The 27801-nt window shown below is 46.0% G+C and overlaps 2 protein-coding genes across 2 annotated transcripts; both read right to left on the bottom strand.

Moving 5' to 3' along the window:
• Window positions 1-5110: 5110 nt before the first annotated feature.
• Window positions 5111-6055, bottom strand: LOC149861313 (olfactory receptor 5BS1-like). Its single transcript, XM_090053738.1, has one exon. It carries the CDS (start codon window positions 6053-6055, stop codon window positions 5111-5113), a length of 945 nt encoding a protein of 314 aa, XP_089909864.1.
• Window positions 6056-17740: 11685 nt separating this feature from the next.
• LOC149861312 (olfactory receptor 5BS1-like) lies at window positions 17741-18682 on the bottom strand. The gene has a single exon (XM_090053737.1). It carries the CDS (start codon window positions 18680-18682, stop codon window positions 17741-17743), a length of 942 nt encoding a protein of 313 aa, XP_089909863.1.
• Between the last annotated feature and the right edge of the window lie 9119 nt (window positions 18683-27801).

The following is a 27801-nucleotide window of genomic DNA, read 5'->3' as shown; positions in this document are numbered from 1 at the left end:
GATGAAGATTCAATCCTTATGTGGGTAAGAATGACCTAGAACCAGGCCTCCTGCTCTCTGGGAAAGTGTCCTAAGCACTAGGCTGTTGGGCTAATATATGAGCAGGTCTTTCTGAAAGATGCACAGACAGGTCAATTCTCCAGCATTTCCCAAAATTTTGGTTCCTGGGGCACATTATTATTATCGATTACAATTGGCAGCATCTTTTACTCACTGTTCTGGGGGCCTCATCCTTGTGTAGTGCTGGCCCAGTCAGGGTCTGATTGTTCTGTGCAGGGTTAAAGTAGCTCCAGCTACTTATCCAGCTGTGTGGCACTGGCATGGTGAAAACTCTATCCAGCTATATATATGCCAACCTGTGCACCATCTAGCTTCATAGGGCTGACTCGGCTGAGGTGCAGTCACTCAGCAGGAGCCAGATGAGACAAAACCCAATCCTGCATGAAGTGCTGGCCCATCCAAAGCCAAATATTTCCATGCAGGGCTGGTCCAGCATGGGCCCAAGCCTCCTGTACTGACCTACCCTCGTCCAGCCCTTTTTCTTTGGAATATTTTTGTCACCCACCAGGCACACTACTGTGCTACGGCACACCCTTGGTGAGTCACTGGTAGAAGGGCCACAAATTCTAGGTACACACCTGTGTTAGTGCCATTGTGGTACATAAAGCAATAGGTCTTAGGCTATGACAGTAATTGGTATTTAGCCCTGATTGAATTGTCTTTGTTTTAAACTACATAATACCCATGGCTAATCATCAAACACGTTATATGTTGTACAGTCACCACCTACTGAAGCAAACCCCACCAGAGGCCTAGGCAGTGGAATGCCTATATTTTGGATTCTGGTTAGGCTTCATTATGGATAGCCTTTGAGTCTGAAACCCCTGCCTATCAGGTGATAGGCTCACAAGGAGGAAAACCCTTCCATACTGTAGCCTGTGTAGCTGAACAGCTGATCCACTACTCAGGGAAGCTTAAAATCCCAGCTCTTCATAGCCCCTCCCCACCTTAACTGCACCTCTCTGGCCTCTTTGTAAAATACTCAAACCACCATGTCACATGTCAGAAAAACACCCCCAAAACCTCTGCTTCAACTTGAGTCATTTACAGTTACATCGAAAATTTGGGGAAAATGAGTGGAAAGCTGTGCAAGGGACAAGTTTTGCTTCTCTGGGTGGAGGCTCAAAGTTACAAGGCGGGCTACCCTCTTTCCAGGGAGGCAGGCACATGACTGAGGCAGACATCTTCCAGCTTGCTCTCTTCCTCAAGGCTTCACATACCTCCCTCTTACGACTGCCCAGGGGGTTAAGATAAATATGAGTTTTTCAAAAAAGGTGGTTAGAGGCATGGGCGACTAGTGCCTCCCAAGTTTGAGCAGGCACCCCATTGCTGACCCCAGCCACTGTTCAACCAACCAGGGGAGGGGTGCTCACCCCAGCGGCCAATCGTTGAGCCAGCAGTGAAACTGGAAGTGCACTTCCGGTTTCATGGCTGGCGCTTCCAGGGGGTGCATGGCCGATCTCACAGGGTGCACGTGCACCTGCCTGCACTCCCTACACATTGCCAATGGTTAGAGGACTTCCACAGAGGTGGAGGCTTCAAACCTACAGTGAGAGATGGAGGACTAAAACCAGGGACTCCATCTTCCCCGGCCATTGATATAGCCGCTCAACTATTGGGCCAAAGACATGGGAAGGGCCCCCTTCACTTTCATTGCTGCATTGTTGCCAGTATGATTATGTATGTAGTCATCTACAGTCCTAGATTACCCATCTGGGAATGAAGTGGCTACTGGCACATATATGCCCAAAATGCTCCATGTACATTACAACAAAAAGGTCACTTAAACAACTAGGAAAGAACAGGATGCTGCCCTTCATTTATAAGGAAACTTCCACTTATCAGAATTAGTTTAAATTACCACTGAGCTCAGAAGGAAGGCTGGTCTGATAATTAGGGAGCTGGCCCAAGGCTTGAAATTCCTTTGTTGGGACAATGCTTTGCTACCGTCCCTCTGCATGACCTTAAACACATCGCTTTGGGCCACACACAAATAGGCACCTTAGTTCAGAACCCATTTAACCTCTAAGCACCCTTTAGAGAAAGGGAGGCTCAAGACTGCTAAAAAAGTCAGGGGTATACTTGGTAGCTGTATTGGTCTGAGACAAAAAAGGGCATACAAAAAACTACACCTCTTGGTCCAAAATGATGCCTTTTATTAGACCAACTGGGAAATCGCAAGAAAATTGGGGAAAAAAATTCAGTGCATTTCTGGCCAGAACTCCAGAACATACTTTTGAGCCCAGCTAGGGTCTTTGGGAATTGATAGAAGGGACTGAAGCAATACTAGAGAATGGATCATATTAACTCATTGATAACAAACTACTTTCCCTGAAAGAAAAGGAACCACAGAAGTCCAAGTCATTCTTAAGCCTCTCGCAATGCGTTGGTTATCAGGTCAGGCCAGTTGTGTCAGTGGGAGGGATTAGCAGCGGTGGAAAGGTGAACCTCTAGATGGAGAAGCAAAGCTGTACCTCACTGGATGTCATGGGGGAACCCAGCAAGTACCATTATGCCAGCCTCAGGCCAGAGCTTTTGTGTAATGAGCAAAGGCCCAGCTGCTGCTGGTGAGCTAGTCCCAAGCCTCAGCTGAAGGTAATCAGGCAATCCCCTGCTCAAAGTTGGAGATAAGTGCAGGGGTTCTGGGTTTTGGGGTCACAGTCTGGACACCCGAGTTGTGAAGTAGTTTTTCCTAGTGCTGAGCTTGAAGCGAGCCTGAAACGATCTTCCAGGAGTTTGTGACCATTACTCCTAGTTTTTCCCAAGGGTGCCCCGGTGAACAGTTGTTCACCGAGCCCCTGGTTGTAGGCTTCTGATGTAGTGGTAAGCTGCTACCAAGTCCCCGCTCAGCCTTCTCTTTTTCAGGCTGAAGAGTCCCAAGCCCCTCAGCCTTTTCTCACATTGCTTGCTGTGCAAGTCTCTCTCGAACTTTACCATGTACTTGTTAAGGTGCAGAGCCCAGAACTGGATGCAGTACTCCAGCTGTGATCTCACCAGTGCTGAGAAGAGCCGAGCAGAGCAAGAGAATCACTTCCTTGTAACGTTTTTGCTGGAGATGCATCAACTGATGCATGCCTGCGTATTGTTGGCCCTGCTGGCTACAGCACTGCACTGCCAGCTCATGTTCATACTGCGGTCAATTATTACCTTCAGCTCTTGGTGACAAATGACGGGGGATTTTCAGTCCTGCTGCCCAATGAGAGGTAGCAGTTGCACAAGCACCCATGTCATGAGTTTTGCCTGTCAGCAGCTAGGGGTGCCGGGGCCCAGAACCCCCCCACACTGATCTCCTCAACAGCTGCAGGCTTAGTGCCCACAGTAGGGCCTAGCAGCAAGGCCTGCAGTAGCTTCTCCCCCAGTCTGCACCAAGACAGACACAGTTGCACAAGCACCCATGTCACGAGTTTTGCCTGCCTGTGGCCAGAGATGCAGGGCCCCAGAACCCAGAACCCCTGCACTGATCTCCTTGACAGCTGGCTGGCTTCATGGCCTCAGCAGGGGCTACAACTCCTGCAGCTTTCACCCTGCTGCGCCTTAACACACAGTGTCACCCATGTCATGAGTTTTGCTTGTCTGCAGCTTAAGGTGCTTTTTCCCCAAATCCCTGCACCTATTTCCTTAAAACTTGGCAGGCTTTGTGGTGGCAGCAGGGGCTACCATCCCTGCAGTTTTGACCCTGCTGTGCCTTAACACATACACATGACATGAGCTTTGCTTTCAGGATTTTGGGGTGCAGTTTCCCCAAACCCCTGCACCTATCTCCTTGAAACTTAGCAGGCTTTGTTTTCTCGGCAGAAGTTACTATCCCTGCAGTTTTGACCCCACTGTGGCTTAACACGTGCACCTAACATGAGTTTTTCTCTCAAGCATTTGGGGTGCAGTATCTCTGAACCCCCTGCATTTATATTCGTCAAACATGTCTTGTGTCATGCCCTCATCAGGGGCTACAATTTCTACAAGTTTTATCCAAATCTGGCCAGAAATGACAAAGTTATAGCCTGTTTCGACCTTCCCCATTATATCCTAGGTGCGAAACATTGAAACAGAGTCAAAACAGCAAAATATTTTGATGGAAAGGAACGTAACAGCCATTTCAATTCGAAACAAAAGTCAAAATGAAACACAGTTCTGTTGAAAAGTCGAAATGCTGGTCAAAACAAAACACTTCTGTTTTGTACAGCCCTACTGGACAGTAACACCTCCAAAGCGTGGGCTTGGGTGAAGAAGATCTTGGAGACGCTGGGTGTACACTTTAAGGCATTTAATATTGAGAGATACTAAGAGTAATTTTAGGCACTAGACAAGAGTTCACCCAGGGGGCCCAGGCAGTCTTCCAACTTGTATTCCTCCAAAAGTAACAACTAAGGCGTGACAGGTGACAGAAGGACAAAAGCCCTGGGACCAAGCAAGCACAAGTCTCACAGATGCTAGGAGGTGCTACTACGCCTTTTGCTCTCCTCCTGCTACAGATGGCTTCTATGTACCTACTCTGTTCTGCTTTTCTGTCATCTGGTTCATTTGCAAAACTGCCAGCATGGAAGGATTGCCAATACAGTTCAACAAGGAGCTCAGGAATTTGGTGATTACAGTCAATTTTAGGTCAATAGAATTTCACACACCACATGCCTAAGTCCCCTTCAGCGAGGACCAGCTTATAACTACCTTTTGACTTAATTTATTCTGTGACCTATACTCAGTCAGTTTTGCTCGTAGTAGCACTTCAAGTAATAATAAATAATTTATAGTGAATTAATTATTAATTGGACTGCCAACAAAACAGGTAAAATTCAAGATAAATTCAGGCTTACCTGTGATACCTTGACTTGATATAAACAGTGTTTAAAATCTAACTAAAACACTTGCATAGGTTCTCTTCATGTAATATTTTTTACATTCAGTAGCAGGTACAATATAAGATATTTTTACATTCAAAGTCATTGCCATTTGTTTTTAACATCATCCAGGTAACTGTTTCCTTTACGTCTGTATTTTCAGTAGCATTTATTTAAAAATTTTAAAAGTTAACATGCCTGTTTAAAATTGTTCTTTTTTACATGAGTTGGGACTTTGATTTCTTTGTTTTTTTCAAAATTCTTCCCAAGGCTATTTTCACTTCTTTATTTTTTAGACTGTAAATGATAGGGTTTAACATAGGGGTAAAGATGCTATACTGGATGGAAACAACTTGATCCAGGATCACTGAAGAAATGGAGCTGGGTTTCATGTACTGAAAAAGAGCTGTTGTATATAATAAACCCACCACAATAAGGTGGGAGCTGCAGGTGGAAAAAGCTTTACGTCTACCCTCTGCAGAGCGTATCCTCAAGATGGTGGAGATGATTTGGATGTAGGAAACCAAGACAAGGAGGATATTGATGACAGCAAGGGCAGCAATAGAAGAAATAAGAGTTATTTTGTTGATGAGTGTCTCAGTGCAGGACAGAGTCAGGAGTGGGGGAAGTTCACAGCTAAAATGCCCGATTTCGTTGGGCCCACAAAAGTTCAAGTTTAATACAGGAACCGTGTTGACCAATGAATACATAAGGCCCATTGTCCAGGAACCTCCCACTAGCTGCCTGCACACTCTTTTATTCATAGTCCCCGCATAATGCAGGGGATCACATATGGCGGCGTAGCGGTCATAAGCCATTACAGAGAGCATGAATGTTTCACAACTAGCTGAGAGAAATATGAAAAACGTCTGGGTAAAGCAAGCATTGACAGAAATAGTTTTATGCGTTGCTAGGAAATTCACCAGCATCTTTGGGACAATGGCTGAGGAATAGCAGAGATCAACAAAGGATAGGTGAAACAGGAAGAAATACATGGGGGTATGAAGGTGAGGATCAGCTCGTATCACAAACATGATGACTGTGTTCCCTGCTAGAATCATTAGGTATATCACCGAAAACACAAAGAACAGTAACAGCTGGAGTTGTGGGTCACTGGAAAGTCCCAAGAGAATAAACTCAGTCACGGTGGTTTGGTTTTCCATTCCTAGGGACTGACCTGTAAGAAAAGAAACAATTTAGAATTAACATTATGACAATGAAAGGATTTTTTTGAAAGACTGCAGAAAGGAGAGAGAGCGAGCTGGAACAACTTGTTATTTTCTGAGCCAGCTGATGGGCTTGGAAAAAAAAAAGTCCAGAGGAAAGCTGCCTGTCCCAAGGCATGGAAGCATGGAAAAATCCACAGAAGGTGAGTCTACCAGGCATATCCATCAAAAATTTTCCTTGGATTCAGCAAAAAATAATCAGCCCTGAGATGTTCTGTACGAGAGGTATTGAGCTGCAATGTGGAAATACCCAGGAAAAACATTACTTCCAGCTCTGTGCCCATTCATATATTCCGTGTCAAGTTAATTAATAACACTGAATGAGTTATTGCCTTTTTAGTATTTTCTATAACTAAACAGGTGCCAACAACTTGTCAAAGGACTTTTCAGGTGTTCAGCTTCTTCTGAGCCAACAAAAAAGAAAACTTTTGGAGACATCGCCCGTATAACCGTTCCATAAACACAGTCCCTTAGTTTCTACTTCAAAACCATTGGGAGGGGTTGCAAGAAGAAGCTAAAATTGAAAAGCATCTCCTGATTAGTGTGGTTAAACATAGATGACTGACTAAACATGCCAGAATCGAGGTCAATGTCTCTTCTCTTTTAGTGGACAATATCAGTAGGTTTGGCTCACTATTTCATTGCTGCAGCTTTACAGTAGTACAGCTACCATGACTTCAGTGGAATTTTCCCAGCATAAATGGGTGTTAAACCAGAGGCACATGAAGCAATTATGTATGACAGTTCTATTTTCAACATAAAAAATAACCAATATTTATGGCTATTTTTCATTTGTGCATGTTAAACGTTTGAGTCATGAACATCAGTAGTTGTTCTCTTTTTGAGGAAGGCTATTATAGACCAAGATCTTCCAAATAGAGGGTCAACATCAGAAACCTCCAAACCTCCTGGCTGACTTAAACTGCTAAACCAGCACTTTCTAAAAATCAGTGTCCTTGAGGTATCTGCAGTTGTGCACTGTGAATTTCAAGGCACCCACATCCCTGCCCATCATCAATATGGCTTTTTCAGATGCAGTCGTGGGGCCTGTTTGATCCCACTGCAGATTTATTTTGCTCTCAGTCATACCCAAGTAATCAAGGGACTTCAAAAAGTCCTTAACGCAATTTTCTTGTTGATGCATAAGAGAAGAAAGAATTAATCTGAAGTGACCTTTTTTTTATGTAATTGACTCTCCCTTTCTTTTTTCCTGTAATCTTAGCAGACCTTGTTCTTGATGAACTAAAGTACCACGGGTGCTTAAATAGTAAACGTTATTTTCATGTGACCTGGGTTTTTGGTCATAGCCGTATTGATCTAAGGCACGGGCGGGCAATTATTTTGGGCGGAGGGCCACTTACTGAGTTTTGGCACAGCATCGAGGGCCACATGACAGGCAACCAGGGGCAGATAAATATTAATTTTTTGTTTAGGGGTCCTGCGGGCCGCATTTTGCCCACCCCGGTCTAAGGACATAAGCAGGCAAGGTTCTTTGAGCAGATATGAGATCTTTTATTAGACCAGCTGAGGAGTTGGGAAAAAGGTCTTAGCAAGCTTTCTGGTGTAATCACCCTTCTTCATGCCTAGCGAGCAGCAGAGACTTCCTCGGGTGATTGCGCTCTAATGCTTGCTAAGAACTTTTTTCCAACTACTCGTTATTTGTCCAGCTCCTTCATCCCATCCTAACCACTAATTAAAGCTAATCTCTAATTAGAACAACAACACGTTCCTCTTCATTTGTTGTTCTCTCTCATTTCTATTTTATAACTGCACCTTTCGTCATGTTTTAGCTTGGTATATAAGTACTTTTCATAGTTTCCATGCCTTTACATTAATCCCTACAATCTGGTTCATTATACTATATAACTAGGATTAATGTATTTTAAATTATAAAGTAAAACCATGTAACAGTTTGCTTGAAGTGGGGCAGTGAAGGTAGCCTGTAGACAACTAAGTAAACAGAACCATATTTTAAAATTTGTGGGGGTTTTTAAATATATTCTAACACAGAATATGATAACATAGCATAGAAAATAGGGAGATTCTGGTAGCTCTCTAGTTTTCAGTTGTGAAAATCTGGACATTTTTGAAGGTTTAAGCATAGATAAAACAAAATGAGCTAAAACAAAAAATGACAGAAGTATCAAACAACATAATCTCAAAAATAGCACACCTTTCCAGGAAAAATAAATGGTTTTCTTTGACTAGCAGTGAGTTGTTAGCTATTTGCCAACCTTTTTCAACCCATTCATTCAAGTTCTCTCACAACAGAGACCTTTTGGAAACAAGGTCTACAGTCTTCATGGTATTCAAGCCATTGGCAAAATCCCCATCCCTTCAATGGAGTCTGTGCCACTAAGCAGAACAAAACTGAAGGCAAAGAGGACCAGAAAGCAAATGAGAAAACACAAAAGGAAGGAAGAAATCCTTGTTTCTGGTGCCTGAGCAAGGGAGTACTTCTGTGTTTTCCTTGAAACAGTCATTGGGAGGAATAAAAACAAGCCCTAACTGTTGAGTGAAGAACTGAGGAGATACCCACAGCAAAGCTAATGCCTTAAATGCTTGGGTGGCCCCGTATCCTTTTCTGGGCTCCTCGATAAACAAGTTTGGTCATCTAAGTTTGAGAAAGGCCACGTATGCACAGGCGGTCACTATTTCTGTGGCCCGTATCTGTTACGGCCACCACCCCTGCAGCTTACCGCTCCCCCCCGTGATGTAGCACATACACGTGACATCAGTTTTGCTTTCAGGAATTTGGGGTGCAATTCCCCCTGAATCCCAATCTTCTTGAAACTTGGCACACTTCATGCGCTCAGCAGAGACTACAATCTCTGAAAATTTCACCCAAATCAGACAAAAACAACAAGTTTTTAGATATTTCATTGTTTCCCCATTATACCCTATGTCCCGATCTCCAAAGTGGCTCCAAAGTGCTTCGGGAGCTCCAAACCACTTCAGAAAACCTAACGAGGCCAGCGCTTCGATCTGGACATGCTACTCTGGACGCCGAAGCATCTGAAGCTTTTCTGGATCCGAAGCTCTGTCCGAAGCCTCTCACAGCCCTAGTCCACAACCCAATATAGACATCCAGAAATGAATAGTATGTCATCGTAGACTTCAGCATCATGACTTTGGTGGTTTGAGTGGTCTCGTGTGGGGTGTGATTTTGAGCCCCATCAGGTAAACAAGGGAATTTGATATTAGTGTCCCATATCATGAAGAAGTGTACTGAACACTGAGTGTACTAAAGACTCATGTATTAAGAAGAAGGTGGCAACAATACCACCTCCACTCATGTTTTAAAATAAGATTGTGGACACCACAAGATTTAGTGAGAAACCCAGCCCTGCGTGTGTGTATTGAATGTGGTCTGAGAACATCTACTACATGAGACTTCACAGGACTCCTTGGCAGAAGAACACACAGTATCTCAATCCCGACTAGGTTTGCCAAAGTGCAAAAATGCATCTAACCTAAGGCTGCCTGGACCTAGCACAAAGTTCAATTCTAGGCACTTGGGGAACTTGAAATTGAAACATGAAAATGTCTCTAGGGTCTAGGCACATCCAGCATTAGGTAGCACTTAACAGAGGCTTTCACGACTGCAAGTTTGGATGTAGGCCCCTACATTGCCCCTTAATTTCAATTGAGGCACAGAAGCTCTTTTGTGGATCTGGCCAAGACGACTTGGGTCTAGAAGGAACTCAGAGATCAAGTACAGCCTGATGTATTTTGGATGCACATACTATATATTCCCTGTCTCATGCTCAGCCTGTGTGAATTTATGGACAGTCCTTTTTGGTCTGTATTCTGATACTATCTTTTTATTTAACCAGTTCTTTTAACTCCCTTCTTTTTACCTCCTCCCCCTATATAGTTGCAAAAAGTTTCCTTTTCATTATTATACCCTTTCTACCCTAGGCTAGACAAGCCATATGCTTTTAGACAATCCCCTTGGTCATACTGATTGCCCTTCTTTATACCTGTTACAGTTTGAATTCATTTCTCTTGAAGATCAGTAGCCAGAATTGTATACATTATTCCCCATGAAATCTTTCAATACTGTATGTTACATTTTCATTCCAAAATGACATATGTATACACACAGGCACAGACAAAGCCCCCCCCCCACCCCACACACACACTCACAAAAGCAAATACAACTATATATATTCTTATATTAATCCCACCCAGACACCCATGCAGTAGAGTGAAGAATAAAAGAAGAATGCACTCACCAAACATTCACATCAAAACAGTTCATGTGATGTCTGTTCTTTAAAAGACTGGGAGAAAGAACAGATTATGATGCCCCCAATAAACTTCTACACTGTTTTATTTAGAGAATGTGGCTACTGATCTTAAAGTTAATATTTTAAAGGGGAAATAGTCAAAAGGAGCAAGAGTAACAAAGAATAAACTCAGTGGTTGCTTAGTCTTTTTGTCTATCTTCCTACCTCTATCCCCTCACTCCTTCTTCCTGTCTCTCATTCTCTCTCACAGACATGGAAGACAAGAACACATGCTTCTCTTTACCCTAAAAAAAGCTCAAAGTGATAGATTATTATTAGTTTGTAGATCTAATATAAATACCTGCTTTTACTGCTCCTCCCCTTTAGGAGACAAAGAGCCTATATCTTCCAGACGCTAAGACTAAACATTAATTGGAGAATCTAAATATTTCATGGGGACCTCTGGGACAATGCATCTCTTGTGTAATTAGCTAACAATTTTTGATGTGTCTGTTTTGATTCACTTGGTATATAGATTTATCTGTAGAAAAGTGGCAGGTGATCATATTATAAAAATCTTTAACCCAGAGGTATTTCCTCATTTTCTCTGATTTTCTATATGCAGGCATTTATTGGTCAAGTCCATTAACAGAGACCAAGACCTTGCCTGAAAGTTTGGAGAGAACAAACAGTTAAGTACTTCAGATCTGGTGGCCCAGGGCTGGACAAATGTGCACCCCCCTCCCAGGTACAGTGACTCATAGTGTCCTGGAGCCTCTGCTGCTGTAATGCTGCACAGTACGGGTGTGCAAAGCTTTCGTTGCCAGTTTGATTCAGAGACGATTCAGCCTGATTCGGAGGCTGAATCACCAAATCCAAATCAAATCAGGAGAAAAAAATATAAAATGCCAGGTATCCAGGTTGTAGCCATACAGGGCACTGGTGGGATCAGTCAGGCCATTGGTGGGCTCTCCTTCAAGCGGAGGTGATGGATGAGTCCCACATAGCAAGGGAGATCATGGTGGCCATGAACCTCATGGAGCAGCGGCTCACTGGGCAGGGTGAGCTCACCCGTGGGTTCATGGTCACTGACAATGGGGCCAATATGGTCAAGGCAGTCCATGATGCCAACTTTGTTGGCATCTGCTGTGTGGGACACAAGTTCCACCTCATAATCAGGGATGTCTTGGAGCAGGGCAGGGCTGCAGGTGATGGTGCCTTCACTACTACCCAGCTGATTTCAAAATGCAGGAAGGTGGCAGGCTACATCCACCACAGTATCAAGCAGGGCAAGATGTTGCAGGACAAATAGGCAGAGCTGAGCATGCCACAGTACAAAATCATGCAGGATGTGGAGACTTGGTGGAGCTCCACATACTTGATGCTGGAAAGGCCAGTGGAGCAACAGAAGGCCATCCATGAGATGGCTTTGTTCGGGGAGATTGGGATCAGCAGGCCCCTTAACAAAGTGAAGTGGGATACCATCTCCCAGGTCTTTGTGGTCCTCAAGCTGTTCCTTGAGGCCACCAACACCCTTAGCGCTGGCAACGTCCTCCTTATCCAGGTGATCCCTGTAGTCAAGGAGCTTGAGAACCAAATTCACAGATGATATCAAATTATGGGGTAAAGTTAACACACTAGAGGGTAGGGAACGAATCCAGGTGGATCTGCACAAGTTGGAAAAGTGGGTGGAACAGAATAGGATGCAGTTCAGTAAGGACAAATGCAAGGTGCTGCACCTAGGGAGAAGGACTCACCAGGATGCTTACAGGCTAGGGGAGGACCTTCTCAGCAGCACAGCAGTGGCAAAGGATCTCGGAGTCATTGTTGACTCCAAGATGAACATGTGTTGTCGATGTGGCGAAGCGATCAATAAAGCTAACCACACTTTATCATGCATTAGCAGGTGCATGACAAACAGGTCCAGGGAAGTGATACTTCCCCTTTTATGCGGTCAGGCTCTAGTTGGAGTACTGTGTCCAGTTTTGGGCACCACATTTCAGGAGAGGAGGGCCACGCATATGGTTAGGGGCCTGCAGGCAAAGGCCTACAAGGAGAGACTGAGGTCCCTGGATCTCTTCAACCTCTGCAAGAGAAGGCTGAGAGGTGATCTTGAGGCTGCCTGCACATTCATCAGGGAGGTGAGGGGGGACAGCAAGGGATAGGAGACGCCCTGTTTACCATGGCACTCCTTGGACTAACTAGGAACAATGGCCACAAACTGACGGAGAGCAGATTTAGGTTAGACATCAACTTCTTTACGGTAAGGGTTGCCAGAATCTGGACTGGGCTCCCAAGGGAGGTGGCGCTCTCCCCTACCCTGGGGGTCTTTAAGAGGAGGCTGGACATGCACCAGTGCTTTTTGCTGCCCAGGGCAGGGGCTTGGACTCAGTGATCTGCTAAGGTCCCTTCCAATCCAAACATCTATGAAGCTCCCCTGCCCCATCCCCACTCCCACCCAGAGGCAGAATTTGATAAGAAGCACACACAAAAGTAATGGAAACAGAGAAGTTAGTGAAAAGAAGCTAAAAACACATAGGAACAGTATAGTACTTTGTGCAGTATATTACTTGGTCTTCTTTTCCTGCTGTTCCCCCCCCCCGTCTGACCACCCCCTTGCTCTAACACACTATCTATCTCTAGTGCATGTAGCACTAGAGGCGGGTCACCATTCTTTTCAATCCGTGTGAGTGAAGGATATTTTACCACACCATGAAAACTTTTTTTTTCCTTTAACTGTTACCAGCTACCATGGCAAATGGCAGCTGGGGCTGTGCCTCCGAACTGGGGACTTGTACATTTTAGGGAATAGATAATCTTTCCATTTGCACCACTCTGGCAGGCACTGTTTCAGTATCTGCGCGTTGGATATGCCGGAGGGGATTAGTGCATATAGCGCTGGAGATGGATCACTGTCCTTTTGAATGCTTACCACCCCCAAAAGTGCACACTAGCACCACTCGGGTTGCCTCTGTCCAAGAGGTAACCAGGAGCATTGCAGCTGAGCCTGTTCCCCCAAACTCAATGCAGTCAACTGGGGGATGAACCAATGCCAGCACGGCCAGGCAGGCACCACGACAGGGCAAGGCTCTTTTCTGGGGAGATGTTTCTTTCAAAACAAGGTTCTAGCAGGGCAGGCCTATTTTTGGGGGATATGCTTCTTTCAAAGGACAATAGCCTGAGAATGAGTAGGCACACCTGAGAACTATCTATCATTTCCTGGGTAGATACCTCCCAGGTGTGCCTATTCATTGATCCAGTAAAATCCAGTATCATGCACCCAGGGTGTATGAATGGGTTCCAGGGGTCATTCTGAACCCCACACTTGAGATTGAAGTAGATGGGTGGTACATCACCTTCCCCACACCTGCCCACCGTGGTAAAGGGAAAAGGCTCTGCTGTGCCAATGCCCAGCACACAGACACCTGACCACGGTCATCATTGACATGCAGATAGGAGGTCACTTGCAATGCTAATTGATTGCCACTACCATTCAGAGCCCCCTGCTTGGTGGTGGTTGAGACGCGTCCCTGCTGCATACAGTCAAACACCCTGGCTTTGTGCAATCCAGATGGGATGAGTGAGGAGGACCAAATGGAGATTCCAGACAAAATATGTGAGGACAGAGACATAAGGAATGGTGATGAAATGAGTGATGGAGAATCTGGATGAAATGGGTGAGGAGGAAGAGGAGAAGGAGGAGGAGGAACTGTTGTTAAGTATCCTGCTGCTGGCTTTGGACTTACTGCGTAAAATAGAGGTGCAGCTAATGATAGCAGTACATGCTATGTTCCTGCTTCTAAACACTTGCAATGAGATACCTGCATGTAGACGTGCCTTGCAAAAAAAGGCACTTAGATGTGCAGTGAGATAACCGAGAGGCAGGCCCAGAAGTGGATGCTGATAGGGCTCTGTGGATCACCCTCAGGAACAGCAACCACAGGGTCTGGGCCCACGTGAACAGCTTGGATTGGTGGGAGCAAATCGTACAAACCACTCGAAAAGATCAACAGTGGCTCAAGCCATTCTGAATGACCAGGGAAACATTTAATCACATCATCTCAATGCTGGGGTCAAAAACTGTGAGGCAGGACGCTGTCATGAGCTGGGCCATTGCACCAGGCAAGAAGGTGGCCATGCTCATCATGAAACTGGCCACCCCTGTCAGCCTCTGCTGCATCACGATCCAGTTTGGCATGGCTTCCTGCACAGCCAGGCTAGTGGCTTGTGAGGTATGCCAGCTGCTGCTGGATGTCATGGTAAACAACTTGATTTGCCTCGGTAGCTCCCAGGAAGTCATTGATGCCATGGGGGCTTTAGACAGCACACACATCCCTGTTCAATCCCCCCCAGGAGGAGGCGGTCATTCATGAACAGGAAGGGATTTGCCTCGGTGATTCTGCAAGCCATGGTGGATCACCAGGGCTGGTTCATGAACATCAATACAGGGTGGGTAGGCAGCACACATGACGCACGTGTGTTTAGAAACTCTCCACTGCCTGGCTTGATGGAGAAAGGACACTATGCTCCCAGAGACCCCGAGACAGTGATTCGTGGTGTCACCATCCCCCCGCTTATAATAGCGGATGCTGCTCATCCCCTCAAGCTCTGGTTCATGAAGCCTTATGGAGGGCATGTTATGGATCCACAGAAGATGGTTTTCAGCTACCATCTCAGCAAATGCATGATGGCTGTTCCATGCACCTTTGGCTGCCTCAAAGCATAGTGGAGGGTGCTGAACTGCAGGCTCAGATTGGAGCCAGAAAACATAACAGCCTTTATAGTGGCAGCCTGCATGCTCCACAATACTTGTGAAACCAGGGGGAAGATTTTCAGTGAGTTGCAGGCTGATGAAGCATGAGAATCTGTGGCCAGGGAGAGACATGGGTGGGCAATGCATGGCATACAATCCCAGCATGGAGACATTGGTCAGGCAGCCTTTGTGAGGGATTGCCTGGCAGCACATATTATGGACACTGATGACAACTAGCACTGGCTGGTTCTTCCCATTAAAATAAAATCCTTGCCTATTTTCTCCAGAAAACATCTGTGTCTCCAGTACATTTTTGTCTGTAGTGGTGGGGAGGAGGTTTTGGTGAGGGTGGCAGGGACCAGGGGTGATGGATGTGCGGGGCATTGAGGGAGAGAATGGAGCACTGCCTGACCTTGGGTAGGGGGCTATTGTTTGCAAACTGGCAGCCATGGGGTGGAGAGGTGGGGGCACACACAGCTCAGTACCCGACACCTGGTAGCCTAGCCTCCCTGGATGGACCGTGTCCTGCGAAGGGTTAATTAAACCTTTCCTTATCCCATGGTGGGGGGCGAGGGAGTGGTACGAGCAGCCTGCTGGAATCCTCAGCTTTTTCTTGTGTGTGTGTGGGAGGGGGAATCATTTGCCTTGGCTGTTGCAAGAACAACAATCCTCCTAAAAGTGTCTGTGACTTTTAATGCTATATCCAGCCAGCTCCTTAGCTACCTTTTAAAACTATATCCAAATGTGCAAAGAATGCATTTTGGAGTAAAGGAAAGGTGTCCATTCATTACGCCTTCTTGTTTCTCGACATGCTGGGATGCATCTACACTCCGTGCCATTAGATCTAGCAGAAAGATTGGTGGGGGGGCGATGTGGGCTACAGCCACCCCAACATTGCAGAGAACCATGCTATATGCCGTGGAAGCCCTGCCCACTGGGGAATGCTGGGAAATGTAGTCCTAAAACGTGAAAAACAAACTGTCAGATGGACATGAGTTTTTGGTTTATGCCCCATGATATATTACCCTGTGGTCCTGGTGGTGTACACTCCACCACTATCACCACAGGTGGTGTACTCCCTCCCCCCACATCAGCCTCACTCATCAATGGTGATATGGAGAAGAATGAGGAGCAGGCGGGCTACCTGCTCCTTGCCCCATAACTGAAGCTGAAGGGTCCACTCCACCCCGGATAGGTTTGGGGGTGGATGGGGTGGGGTTGTGACCGCAGGTTACTGTGGAGATCCCTTGCTTGGGGAGCAATAGGTGTCCTTTAAGTGGCTATAAGGGGTTTCATAATTCCATAGACATTAGGGCTGGAAGGGACCTTGGAAGATCATTGAATCCAACCCCTGCCCAAAGGGCAGGAAGTCAGCTGGGGTCATAGGATCCCAGCAAGATAAGCAGCCAATTTACTCTTGAAGGTGTTCAATGTAGGTGCTTGAACCACCTCTGCTGGCAGAGTGTTCCAGACCTCGGGGGCTCGGACAGGAAAGAAATTCTTCCTTATGTCCAGCCTGAAACGGTCTTGCAATATTTTATGACCGTTCGACCCCGTCATCCCTTGGGGTGCTCTGGTGAACAAACATTCTCCCAGATACTGGTGGTTACTGTTACAAATTACGCTCTTAAAGCCACGTGCAGTTCGCTCTAGGCTGGGGCAATAATCACGCAGAGCAAGTATCCAAAATCAAATACGGAATCTTTATTCGCTCGAGCGAGGTGCCTCTTTGAGAGAGGGACCCCGCCTACATACTTTTTTTATACTTAGCAAGGCGACAGCGTTAGTTCATGATTAGCTCGTGCTCGTAAAAATACCCAATCATCTAGTAACTAAATCACTATTCTATCCAATCAAGTTGCACTGTGAGCGTGAACACCGTTCCCCAAATCGGCTGAATCCAAATCCGAAGCAAATACTAGCCACTTCACACAGGCCTCCATCATTGGATATTCAGTATGGTTTCTCAAGGATTTCAGGAATAAGATACTTAGAATCAATTGTAAGTCAAGGGAATTTCATCCACCACATTTCTGAGTCCTCTTCAGGGAGAACAGGCTTATTACAAAGGCACTGGATACATAAATTCTGGGATATATACTCAGCCGGTTTTACTAGTACAGGTAAATAATGTATAGTGAATTAATTCTTATTTGAAGTGCCATCAAAACAGGCTTACTGTCAAGAAAATGTCAGGCTTAACTGAGAGAACTGGACTTGAACTAAAGGATGATCTAAAATCTAGCTAAAACTATCCCGGCCCCAAGGTCTGGAACAGACTGCTGCCGGAGGCAGTTCAAGCACCCTCTTTGAACGCCTTCAAAACACATTTGGATGCTTATCTTGCTGAGTTCCTATGATCCCTGCTGACTTGCTGCCTCTGGGGCAGGGGGCTGGACTCCATGATCCTCCGGGGTCCCTTCCAGCCCTAATGTCTATGAAAACAATTGTGTTGCTTCTCTTCATGTGACATGTTCTACACACAGTGGCAGATACAAACCAGGATATTTTTAAAATAAATGTCATTTCCATTTGTGTTCTAGCATCATCCAGGTAGCTGTTTCCTATACTTCTGTATTTTCCATAGTATTTATTTTCAGTTACAAATATTGGACATCAGTATTTACAATTGCATTTTTATATCAGTTGGGAACTCCCCCCCAACCTCCCCAAAATCCTCCCCAAGGCTGTTTTCACTTCTTTATTTTTCAGACTATAGATGATGGGGTTTAACATGGGGGTTAAGATGCTGTATTGGACGGAAAAGACTTGATCTAGGAGCGCTGAAGAAATGGAGCTGGGTTTCATGCACTGAAAAAGAGCTGTTGTATAAAATAAACCCACCACAATGAGGTGGGAGCTGCAGGTGGAGAAGGCTTTACGTCCACCCTCTACAGAGCGCATCCTCAGGAGGGTGGCAATGATTTGAATGTAGGAAAACAAGGTGAGGAGGAAAGTGCTCAAACCAGTGACCACAGCAGAAGAAATAAGAGCTACTTGTTTGATGAATTTCCCAGTGCAGGACAGTGTTAGTACTGGGGGAAGCTCACAGCTAAAATGTGCAATTTCATTGTGCCCACAGAAGTGCAATTTTAATACAGGAACTGTGTTTACCAGTGAATTAATAAGACTCATTGTCCAACTACCACCCACTAATTTCCCGCACACTTTTTTATTCATAGTCCCCGTATAATGCAGGGGATCACATATGGCAGCATAGCGGTCATAAGCCATTGCTGAGAGCATGAATGCTTCACAACTAGCTGAAAAACTTATGAAAAACATCTGGGTAAAGCAAGCATTGACAGAAATAGTTTTATGCCTTGCTAGTAAATTCACCAGCATCTTTGGGACAATGGCTGAGGAATAGCAGAGGTCAACAGAAGATAGTTGGAACAGGAAGAAATACATGGGGGTATGAAGGTGAGAATCAGCTCGTATCACCAACATAATGACTGCATTAGCCACTAGGGTGATTAGGTATATCACCAAAAACACAAAGAACAGTAACTTTTGGAGTTGTGGGTCACTGGAAAGTCCCAAGAGAATAAACTCAGTCACAGCAGTTTGGTTTTCCATTCCTAGGCAGTGACCTGGAAGAAGAGCAAAACATTTGGACTTAGGATAATGACTTTGAAAGGAATTTCCAAAATAGAGAAATAACTAGAGACATGGTATTTTCAAAGCCAGCTGATGGGTTTTAATAACCAAATTGAGGAGCTAATTTCTAGCTCAAAGGAAATCTCTTCAGAAATTTGGTATCGGAGAAAGACTGAATATTTTACTTCCAAATTTCCCAATCCTAGCATGCTGCCTGAGTGTCAAAGAGCTTCAACTCGGCTGTCCAGGGTCCAAATTCCTGCTCTGTGGCAGGGTACCTAGCAGCTTTAAGAGACATGCCTGTAGCTGGGGTGAGCCAGATATCGATAAATTAATTCTGCTTTGGAGCTGAGAGCAAAACCTCATTTATAGCCAGACCCAAGAGGGTTTCAGAATTGTGGCTTTATAGCAAGAAACAAGGAAGGCCTATCCTGATGACGGTCAAGGACTGGGCACTGGGGCCACGCAAAGCTTCCGGTGCTGATTCAATTCGGAGGAGATTTGGCCCGATCTGGTGGCCGAATCTCCAAATCCAGATCGAATCAGGGACCCAATTAAAAGGTCCAAATGGATTTGAAGCTCCCTGAACCGATTCGGAAAAGATTCAGAGAGCTCTGATGATTTGGGCAGCCCCCGGGAGCTGCAGCGGGCAGCTGGAACCGGACTCAGAGCTAGTGGGGGGTGGGGGAGGGGGACTGGAGGAGGGGGGGGACTATGGTGGGACCCCTGCCAGGCTCCATCCCCTGCCAGCTCCCCCTGCCCCCCACCCACTCCCCCAGCCCCACCGTGGCTGCCCCACCTGCCCCAGCTCCCAGTGCTTTAAAAAGAAACCCACACACACCGGGTGCTGCCAGGTGGGGGGGCGATCCCCACTGCCCCATGCCACATGGGGGGCTCTGCCATGCTCCCCCTGACAGCCCCCCTACCCCAATCCCCCCATGGCTGCCCTGCCTGCCCCAGCTCCAGCCCTTTAAAGGAAAAAAACCCCCAAAAAACCCCAAACTCACCAGCTCCTGCAGTGGCCCTGGGGCTTCAGGGGGCTCATGGCAGAGCCCCCCACGCAGTGCGGGGCAGTGGAGCCAGCAGGGATCCCCTCCCCCCGCCAGGCAGGAACCAGTGAGCCCCGGGTTTTTTGGATTTCTTTTTCCTTAAAGGGCCAGAGCTGGGACAGGCAGGGCAGCCATGGGAGGGGTTGGAGGATTGGGGTTGGGGGGCTTGTGCAGAGCCCCCCATGTAGCATGGGGCAATGGGGGGCAGCAGGGATCACCCCCCCACACCCGGCAGCACCCAAGTAATTGAACAAAAAAGAGTGAATAGTAGCATCTATTTTTGCATTTCGCTCTCAGTCAGATTCTTGTAATCCAGGGACTTCAAACTGGCCTCAATAGAAATTTGCTTGTGGATTCAGAAGAGAAGGAAGAACGAATTTTAAGTGAAATGATTTCAGCTGGCTCTCGTTCCTGTCTTTTTCCCAGTTACCTTAGCAGAACTTGTTCTCAATGAACTAAAGTACCTTGGATGAATATATAACAAATGATGTGTTCATATGAATACATTTCACAATGGAACAGCTTTTGAGAGCCTTCTTCACTGACCTGGATCTGCTCAGCGAGCCCCTTGTATGCACTGGTTGCCCTGTCAGATTTGTCTGGATCCTGTTGCAAGATTGGGAGCAATTCTGTTTCAGCTCAGACTGATTTTTCCCTAGTTTCTCACTTTGGCCCTGTACCTGAAAAAAACATTATTTGACCAGTCAGGGATTGTGGCAGAAGTGATACCTTTTATTGGACCAACAAGATTTTTGCAAAAAAAAAAAATCTCTAATTACAAGATTTTGAGCACAAACACCCTTCATCAGGCATTGGAGAAAAGATTATAAAAGTCTGCTTGGGTAGAAATAAAAGTTTATATTTCATACAATTTCACAGAGGAGTCAATAGATGGAAAACTCCTCTGGGCAGGCAGCTCTTAGCTGGTAAGGAATCTCTGTGATGATGCAAGTAACCTTGAATAAAGGCAGAAGCAGGATTTCAGGTTTCAGGTGGTCAAAATTGCTTCCTCCTTGGTAAGATAGCTGACACATGGAAAAGCTGTGAGACACCTTACCAGCTAAGAGCTGGAACCAACCTCCAAGCGACGTGGTGCTGGCTCCTAGCCTGGGGGTCTTTAAGAGGAGGCTTGAAGAACATCTTACTGGGGTTGTTTGACCCCAGTTCTCTTTCCTGCCATGGCGGGGGGTCGTATAATCATGGAATCAATGAGTGGGAAAGGCCCTAGACAGCTCATTGAGTCCGACCCCCTGCCATGGGCAGGAAGGAGCACGGGGGGTGGCAGGGGTCATAAGACCCCAGCCAGGTGCCTGTCCAGTCTCCTCTAGAAGATCTCCAGGGAAGGTGAGAGCACCCCCTCTCTGGGAAGCCTATTCTAGGCTCTGGCCACCCTCACAGTGAAGCAGTTCTTCCTAATATCTAACCTAAACCTATCCTCCCTCAGCTTGTGGCCATTGTTTCTGGTGACTCCAAGGGGGGCCCTGGTGAACAGACTTTCCCTGAGTCCCTGCTGCCAGCCCCTGATAAGGTTGTCGGCAGTCACAAGATCCCCCCTCAGTCTCCTCTTGCGGAGATTCAGGTCCCGCAGCCTCTCCTCGTAGGGCTGGCCACGGAGGCCCCCAACCATACAAGTGGCCTCCTCTGGACCCTCTCCAGGTTCTCCACGTCCCTCTTGAGGGACTGGACTGGACACAGGACTCCAGCTGTGGCCTGACCAGCGCCGCATAGAGGGGGAGCAAGACCTCTCTGGACCTGGTAGTGATGCCCCTGTTGATACAGGACATGGTGCAGTTGGCTCTGCCTATTGCTTCGTCGCATTGGTGACTCGTAGTCATCCTGGAGTCAATCCTGACTCCAAGATCCCTCTCTGCCTGTGTGCTGCTGAGAGAGGCAGCCCCTAACCTATAACCATAATGCTGGTTCCCTCTCCCCAGGTGCAGCACCCTGCACTTGTCCTTGTTGAACTGCATCCTGTTCAGATCTGCCCACTTCTCCAACCTATCCCGGTCTGCCTGGATGTGGCCCCTGCCTGCCGGTGTATTCACTTTACCCCACAGCTTGGTGTCATCAGCAAACGTGAACAGGGTGCTCTCCACACCCTCGTCCAGGTCGCTAATGAAGATGTTGAACAGCACCGGCCCAAGGACCGAGCTCGGGGGGACTCCACTGCCCACACCCTCCCAGGTCGACATCGACCCGTCCACCACCACCCTCTGGGTGCGCCCCTGGAGCCAGTTTGCCACCCATGTGACCATGCATTTGTCAAGCCGCAGCCCCTCAGCTTGCCCACCAGAATTGGGTGGGACACTGTCGAAGGCCTTCTGGAAGTCCAAGAAGATGACATTGACGTCCTCCTTCCCATCGGGTCGGACTTGATGATCTGCTCAGGTCCCTTCCAACCCTACCAACTATGAAACTACAAGAGCCTTTTTGGCATTCAAGCCAACAGCAAAATTCTCATTCCTTCTCTTCAAACTTTTCTACTATGCAGAACAGAAATTAAGGCTAAATGAACCAGAGGGGCAAATGAAAAAATGCCAAAAAGAGTCTGACTCTAACCAGGCTTGATCTGGGGACTCACCAAGGAGGCGGCAATCTTTGACCTGTGCACAGGCAGTCACTATTTCTGTGGCACGTATGCCTATGCACATGGATGGCTACCTATGTACCCAGAAGCAGAATGCCACCCCCTTCCATCGGTACTTAGATACTCATGTACAAAACCAAATCTAGACATCCAGAAAAGAATAGGATGTCACCCTAGGCTTCAGCCTCATGATTCAGGTGGTTTAAGTGGTCCCCTGTGGGGTGTGAGTGTGAGCTCCTTCAGGAAAACCAGGGAAATATCTGTGCCCCATGTCCTGGGCAAGTGTGCTAAAAGTAAACACTGAGCTACTGATTAAAAGGAAGGTGGCACCAATACCATGTCCAGATTTTAAAACAAGAGTGTGGACACCATTGGATTTTGTGAGATACCCAGTCCTCTGTGTGTGTGTGTGTGTGTGAGTGTGTGTGCATGTTAGACATGCTCTCAGAACATCTATTAAATTAGGCTTCTAAGGAGCCCAAGGCAAAAGCACAACTAATTTCTCAATTGTGCCTGGGTGTAGGCATCACCTGTATGCAAAACTGAATCTAGGCTGGGTCTGTCCTGACCTAGCAGAGATGTTCCATCGAGACACCTGGGAAACTTTAAATACAAACATGAAAATGCCTCTAGAGTCTAGGCACATCCAGGGTTAGGTAGCACCTAACAGGGTTTCACATTGTAAGGTTGGATGTTGGGACTTACATTTCACTTTCTTTCCAAGTGAGGCAAAAAAAGCTCTTTTGTGGATGTGGACAAGAAGACTTAGGCCTGGAAAGAACTCACAGATCATCACGTAGAGCCCTATGTATTTCTAACGCACCTGTTATATATTCCCTATCTAATACACAACCTACACACATTTATGGATGGTTCATTTACCTGTTAGTTTTCCTATTCTAACACTATCTTTTCATTTAAAGAGTTCTTTTATCTCCCTTATTTTTACACCCTCCCTCCACTATACTTGAAGAAAGGCATCCTTTTCCCAGGTATACCCTTTTTATCCTATGATAAAGAAGCCAAATTCTTTTAGACCTTCCCCTTGGTCATCCTCATTGCTTTCTTTGCACCTGTTCCTGTTGAAATTCATTTTCCCTGAAGATCGGTAGCCAGCACATTATATCTTATTCCTCATGAAGTCTTTCCAATATGTTATGTTACATTTTAATTCTAAACTGACATACTCACATGTATGTATGTATATATGCATGTATGCATATGTGGGTGTCCAGGTATATAAACATTCACAAACAAAAATAAATGGATGTACATTCATCTATTACTCCCACCCACTAGATTATAGAATAAAATAAGAATGCACTCACTGAAAATCCATATAGAAAATGTTCATGATGTCTGTCACCTAGCAAAGAGAGAGAAAGAACAACTTCTGATGCACTCATTGAAGTTCTATGCTTTTTTTGTTCAAGAAACAGGGCTGTTCATGGTAAAGGAACTGTTTTAAGAGGGCAATAATAAAGGTGCAAAAGTAACACATATTCATCTCAGTGGTTGCTTAGTTTCTTTGTCTTCCTACCTCTTTGCCCTCACTTCCTTTCTCCCTATCTCTTTGTCCCTGACAAACAGGGAACACAAGAAGACTCCCTACACTTTACCATGGAAAAAGCTGAAGAGGATGGGAATACTACTAGTTTGTAGACCCTATATAAATATCTTCTTTTGATGCTCCTCCCCTCTAGGAAAAAATACAGCCAATATTTTTCAGGGTCTGTGATGAAACATGAATTTGTTCATCTAAATATTCTCTGGGTACCTGTGGGACAAAGTATCCTTTGCATAATTAGCTATTATTAGCTCAGCAATTGCCAATATTGCAAGCCATAAAACGACAGACTTAGATGGTTATATCTTTTTTTGACTCGCTTGGAATATTGATTTATCTGTAGGTAATTGGCAGGTGATAATATTAGGAAAAAACCCTAACCCATGGGGTTTCACTACTTTCATCAGTTTTCTAAAGGGAGGTGTATATTGCTCAACTCCACTAGCAGAGGCAGAGTCCTTGTCTAAAGGTTTGGACAGACAAGCTATCAATGTACTTCAGGTAAGATCTTCCGGCACTGTAAAAAAGCACAGGCTTCCCCAGCTGCAATGACTCAAAATGTCCTGGGGCCCCTGCTGCCGTAATGCTGCACAGCTCTAGGGCTAGTAAACAAAAATCACAGCCATGATGCCCGGAGGCTTCTGAAAGCAGACGAATAGCAACAGCAGAGCTTTCTACTCAGGGCTTCCTACTACAGGCATACCTCGGAGATATTGCGGGTTTGGTTCCAGACCACCGCAATAAAGCAAGTCACACGAATTTTTTGGTTTCCCAGTGCATATAAAAGTTATGTTTACACTATACTGTAGTCTATTAAGTGTGCAATAGCATTATGTCTAAAACAACAATGTACATACCTTAATTAAAAAATACTTTATTGCTAAAAAATGCTAACCATCATCTGAGCCTTCAGCGAGTCGTAATCTTTTTGCATTCACAACTTGGCTAACTGTTTGGCGCAAGAGGCCTAGCTTTTGGCCTATCTTGGCTTTCGACATGCCTTCCTCACTAAGCTTAATCATTTCTAGCTTTTGATTTAAAGTGAGAGACGTGCGGCTCTTCCTTTCACTTGAACACTTAGAGGCCATTGTAGGGTTATTAATTGCCCTAATTTCAATATTGTTGTGTCTCAGGGAATAGGGAGGCCCGAGGAGAGGGAGAGAGATGGGGGAACAGCCGGTCGGTGGAGCAGTCAGAACACACACAACATTTATCGATTAAGTTTGCCGTCTTCTATGGGCGCGGTTCGTGGCGCCCCAAAACAATTACAATAGTAACATCAAAGATCACTGATCACAGATCACCATAACAAATATAATAATAATGAAAAAGTTTGAAATATTGCGAGAATTACCAAAACGTGATACAGAGACACAAAGTGAGCAAATGCTGTTGGAAAAATGGCGCTGATAGACTTAACCTTCAATCTGTAAAAAACGCAATATCTGCAAAGCGCAATAAAGCAAAGCGCAATAAAACAAGGTATGCCTGTACTGGGTGACTGATCATGTTCATGATAGAAGGGCTGGGCTTAGACTTTGCCTTCACCACAAGAGCACAGGAGACACCTAAGCCATTTTCTTACTCTCCATGATCTACAGAGCAGTCCCGTGAGGTACCGGCTCTTCCCTCCTCTTCATAGCGGAATGCCTTGGCATACCTGACCATGTTTTTCTTCCAGCCTGTCTGGCAGCTGGATTGTAATGGCATGTTAGCTGGAGGCATTTCAGATAATACTCCTCAAACTGTTTTATGTACCCTCTGTGTCAAGGAGCTACGTGCCAACGGGTCAAGAAGTAAGGGAAGGTGTCACCTCTGTGACCACCTCCAGTCTTTTAGCATCCGCTTCAGGGCCAGACACATAAGTAGTAACCGATAGGAGTGGATAGTCTTGAGGACCTGAAACAATGAGCAGCACAGAATTTCAGGAAACCTATGATGAGAGGGATGTTTCACCTAAGACACAAAGCACTAGCATGTGGATGCCCATGGACATGGAGCGTAGATGCCTATTCCCATCTGGAAGCTGGGATCCCCTGAGGGACTCCAGTCCATTGCCAACCACTTTGACATGGGAAATTCCTTACCCTGAGTAGCTGTGCAGGAAGATTGCAACAGCATCCAGAAAGCACTGTCACTGAGCAGCTTCTGCAGGAGGTCATAGCCAAGTCAGCCTGGATGGCCTTTCTTTCCTGTTTGGGGACCATCGATGGCTGAGAGGACATCAGCTGAAAGGCAACTACTGACATGCTTCAGGACATTGTGGTTCAGTAGGGGCATTTCACCTATGTGGCATCCATGTTTTAGTGTAATATCCACAATACCAGAAGAGGAATTCTTTGCTAATGGGGCTCTCTGCATAAATTCTGAATTGGCAACGATCCCTGCCTTCCTTCTCTGGGAGCAGGCTGTGGGGGCGCTACTATGCTGAGCCACCTGCCTCACTGCGCCTGACCAAAACAAAAATTTGGGTGCCCCCGCTGGGGTGCCTGCATCTGGCTGACCTGCTTCCTGGAGCACATCCACAAGCCTGGGGTAATTGCTGCTACCGCCCAGGCTCTGGTCTCTGTTAGGTCCCTCTGCAGCCCGGGGTGCACAGACCCTGCAGACCTTGGGGGCGCTTAGCCCACCATGGTATTTTGGGGTGCTTCTGATAGCCTAAAGCATTCAAAAGTGACCCCTGTCCTGAAGGAAAGTAAAAAAGCCAAGTCCGTTTTAGCTAACTGAGCAAAGGGAGCTAAAAGGCCAGTCCCTTCCCTCTTCCTTCAAAAACGTAACGGATAGCATTTATTGATCGGAGGGAGAAAGAATGGGGAGTCACAGAGCAAAGAGATTTTAGAGAAAAACACCTTGAACAAAAGAGAATGAGCTCATGGCCCTTTTAACATATGGCTAAAATCACCTAATCCTAATATACTGGCTAAGTTTCCAAGGCTGCTCACAGTAAGATCACCTGGAGCATCTCTCCAAAGGTCCAAGATTATCATGTTCCCAAAATGACTCCTCTCCTTCCCAGAGTGCCTGCTCCATAATAAAGGGTAGAGCGACACCACCACACCCCCCTCCTCCCCTCCCCAGGAATTTCTCTCTCTGTGTCTCATAGGTGACCCAGTTAAAACCAAATAACATACAGGTGAAAGGGGAGGGATGTGTGGGATGTCCAAGGCAGGGCAGAGAGAGAGGGGGATCTCTACCGAGAGACAGGGGCCACCATCCCTGCAGTTTTCAACCCTGCTACTTCCCCTTCCCCCCCACCCCCAGGCCTTAACACATACACAGTGTCACCCATGTCCTGAGTTTTGCTTGTCGGCAGCTTGAGGTGCAGTTTCCCAGAAACATCTTCTCCTATTTCCTTGAAACTTGGCAGGCTTAATGCCCTCAGAAGGGGCTACCGTCCATGCAAGTGTCATCCAAATCAGCCAAAAAAATGACAAAGTTATAAGTATTTCATTGATTCCCCATTATACTCTATGACCGAATCTCCAAATCTCTTCGAATCGGAACCGAATCTTCCGAAGCCAGTTCGGCCAAATTGAATCAGAAAAAGCATCCAAATCAAATCGCTGGCATCTGAATTGGCCAAATCCAAATCAAATAGTTCTCTATTCACACAGGCCTAGTATTTTTATTTACACAACTAGAGGAACAACTAGAGAATTTCAGCTCTTTTTGCTGCACTTGCAAAAGTATTCAGATGATACTAGCTCATTTTATGAAAATTTAATTGACTTGTTCTAATCCCCTTTCCTCCTCTCTTCCCAAATGCCTGGTGTAATATCATTATTACATACACTATATACACCATATACTATACACTATTACACTCCATCCCTCACTGAAGGAGAGATTCAAGGAGAAATGCTTCCAGTATCACTGCTGGTGAATCAAATGACTA

This window comes from Crocodylus siamensis, chromosome 6 (assembly GCF_052110815.1).
Source record: "Crocodylus siamensis isolate JL-2025a chromosome 6, ASM5211081v1, whole genome shotgun sequence".
Taxonomy (NCBI): Eukaryota; Metazoa; Chordata; order Crocodylia; family Crocodylidae; genus Crocodylus; species Crocodylus siamensis.
Note: the sequence above shows the minus strand (reverse complement) of the source record. Positions and strands in the feature narration are given on the sequence as shown.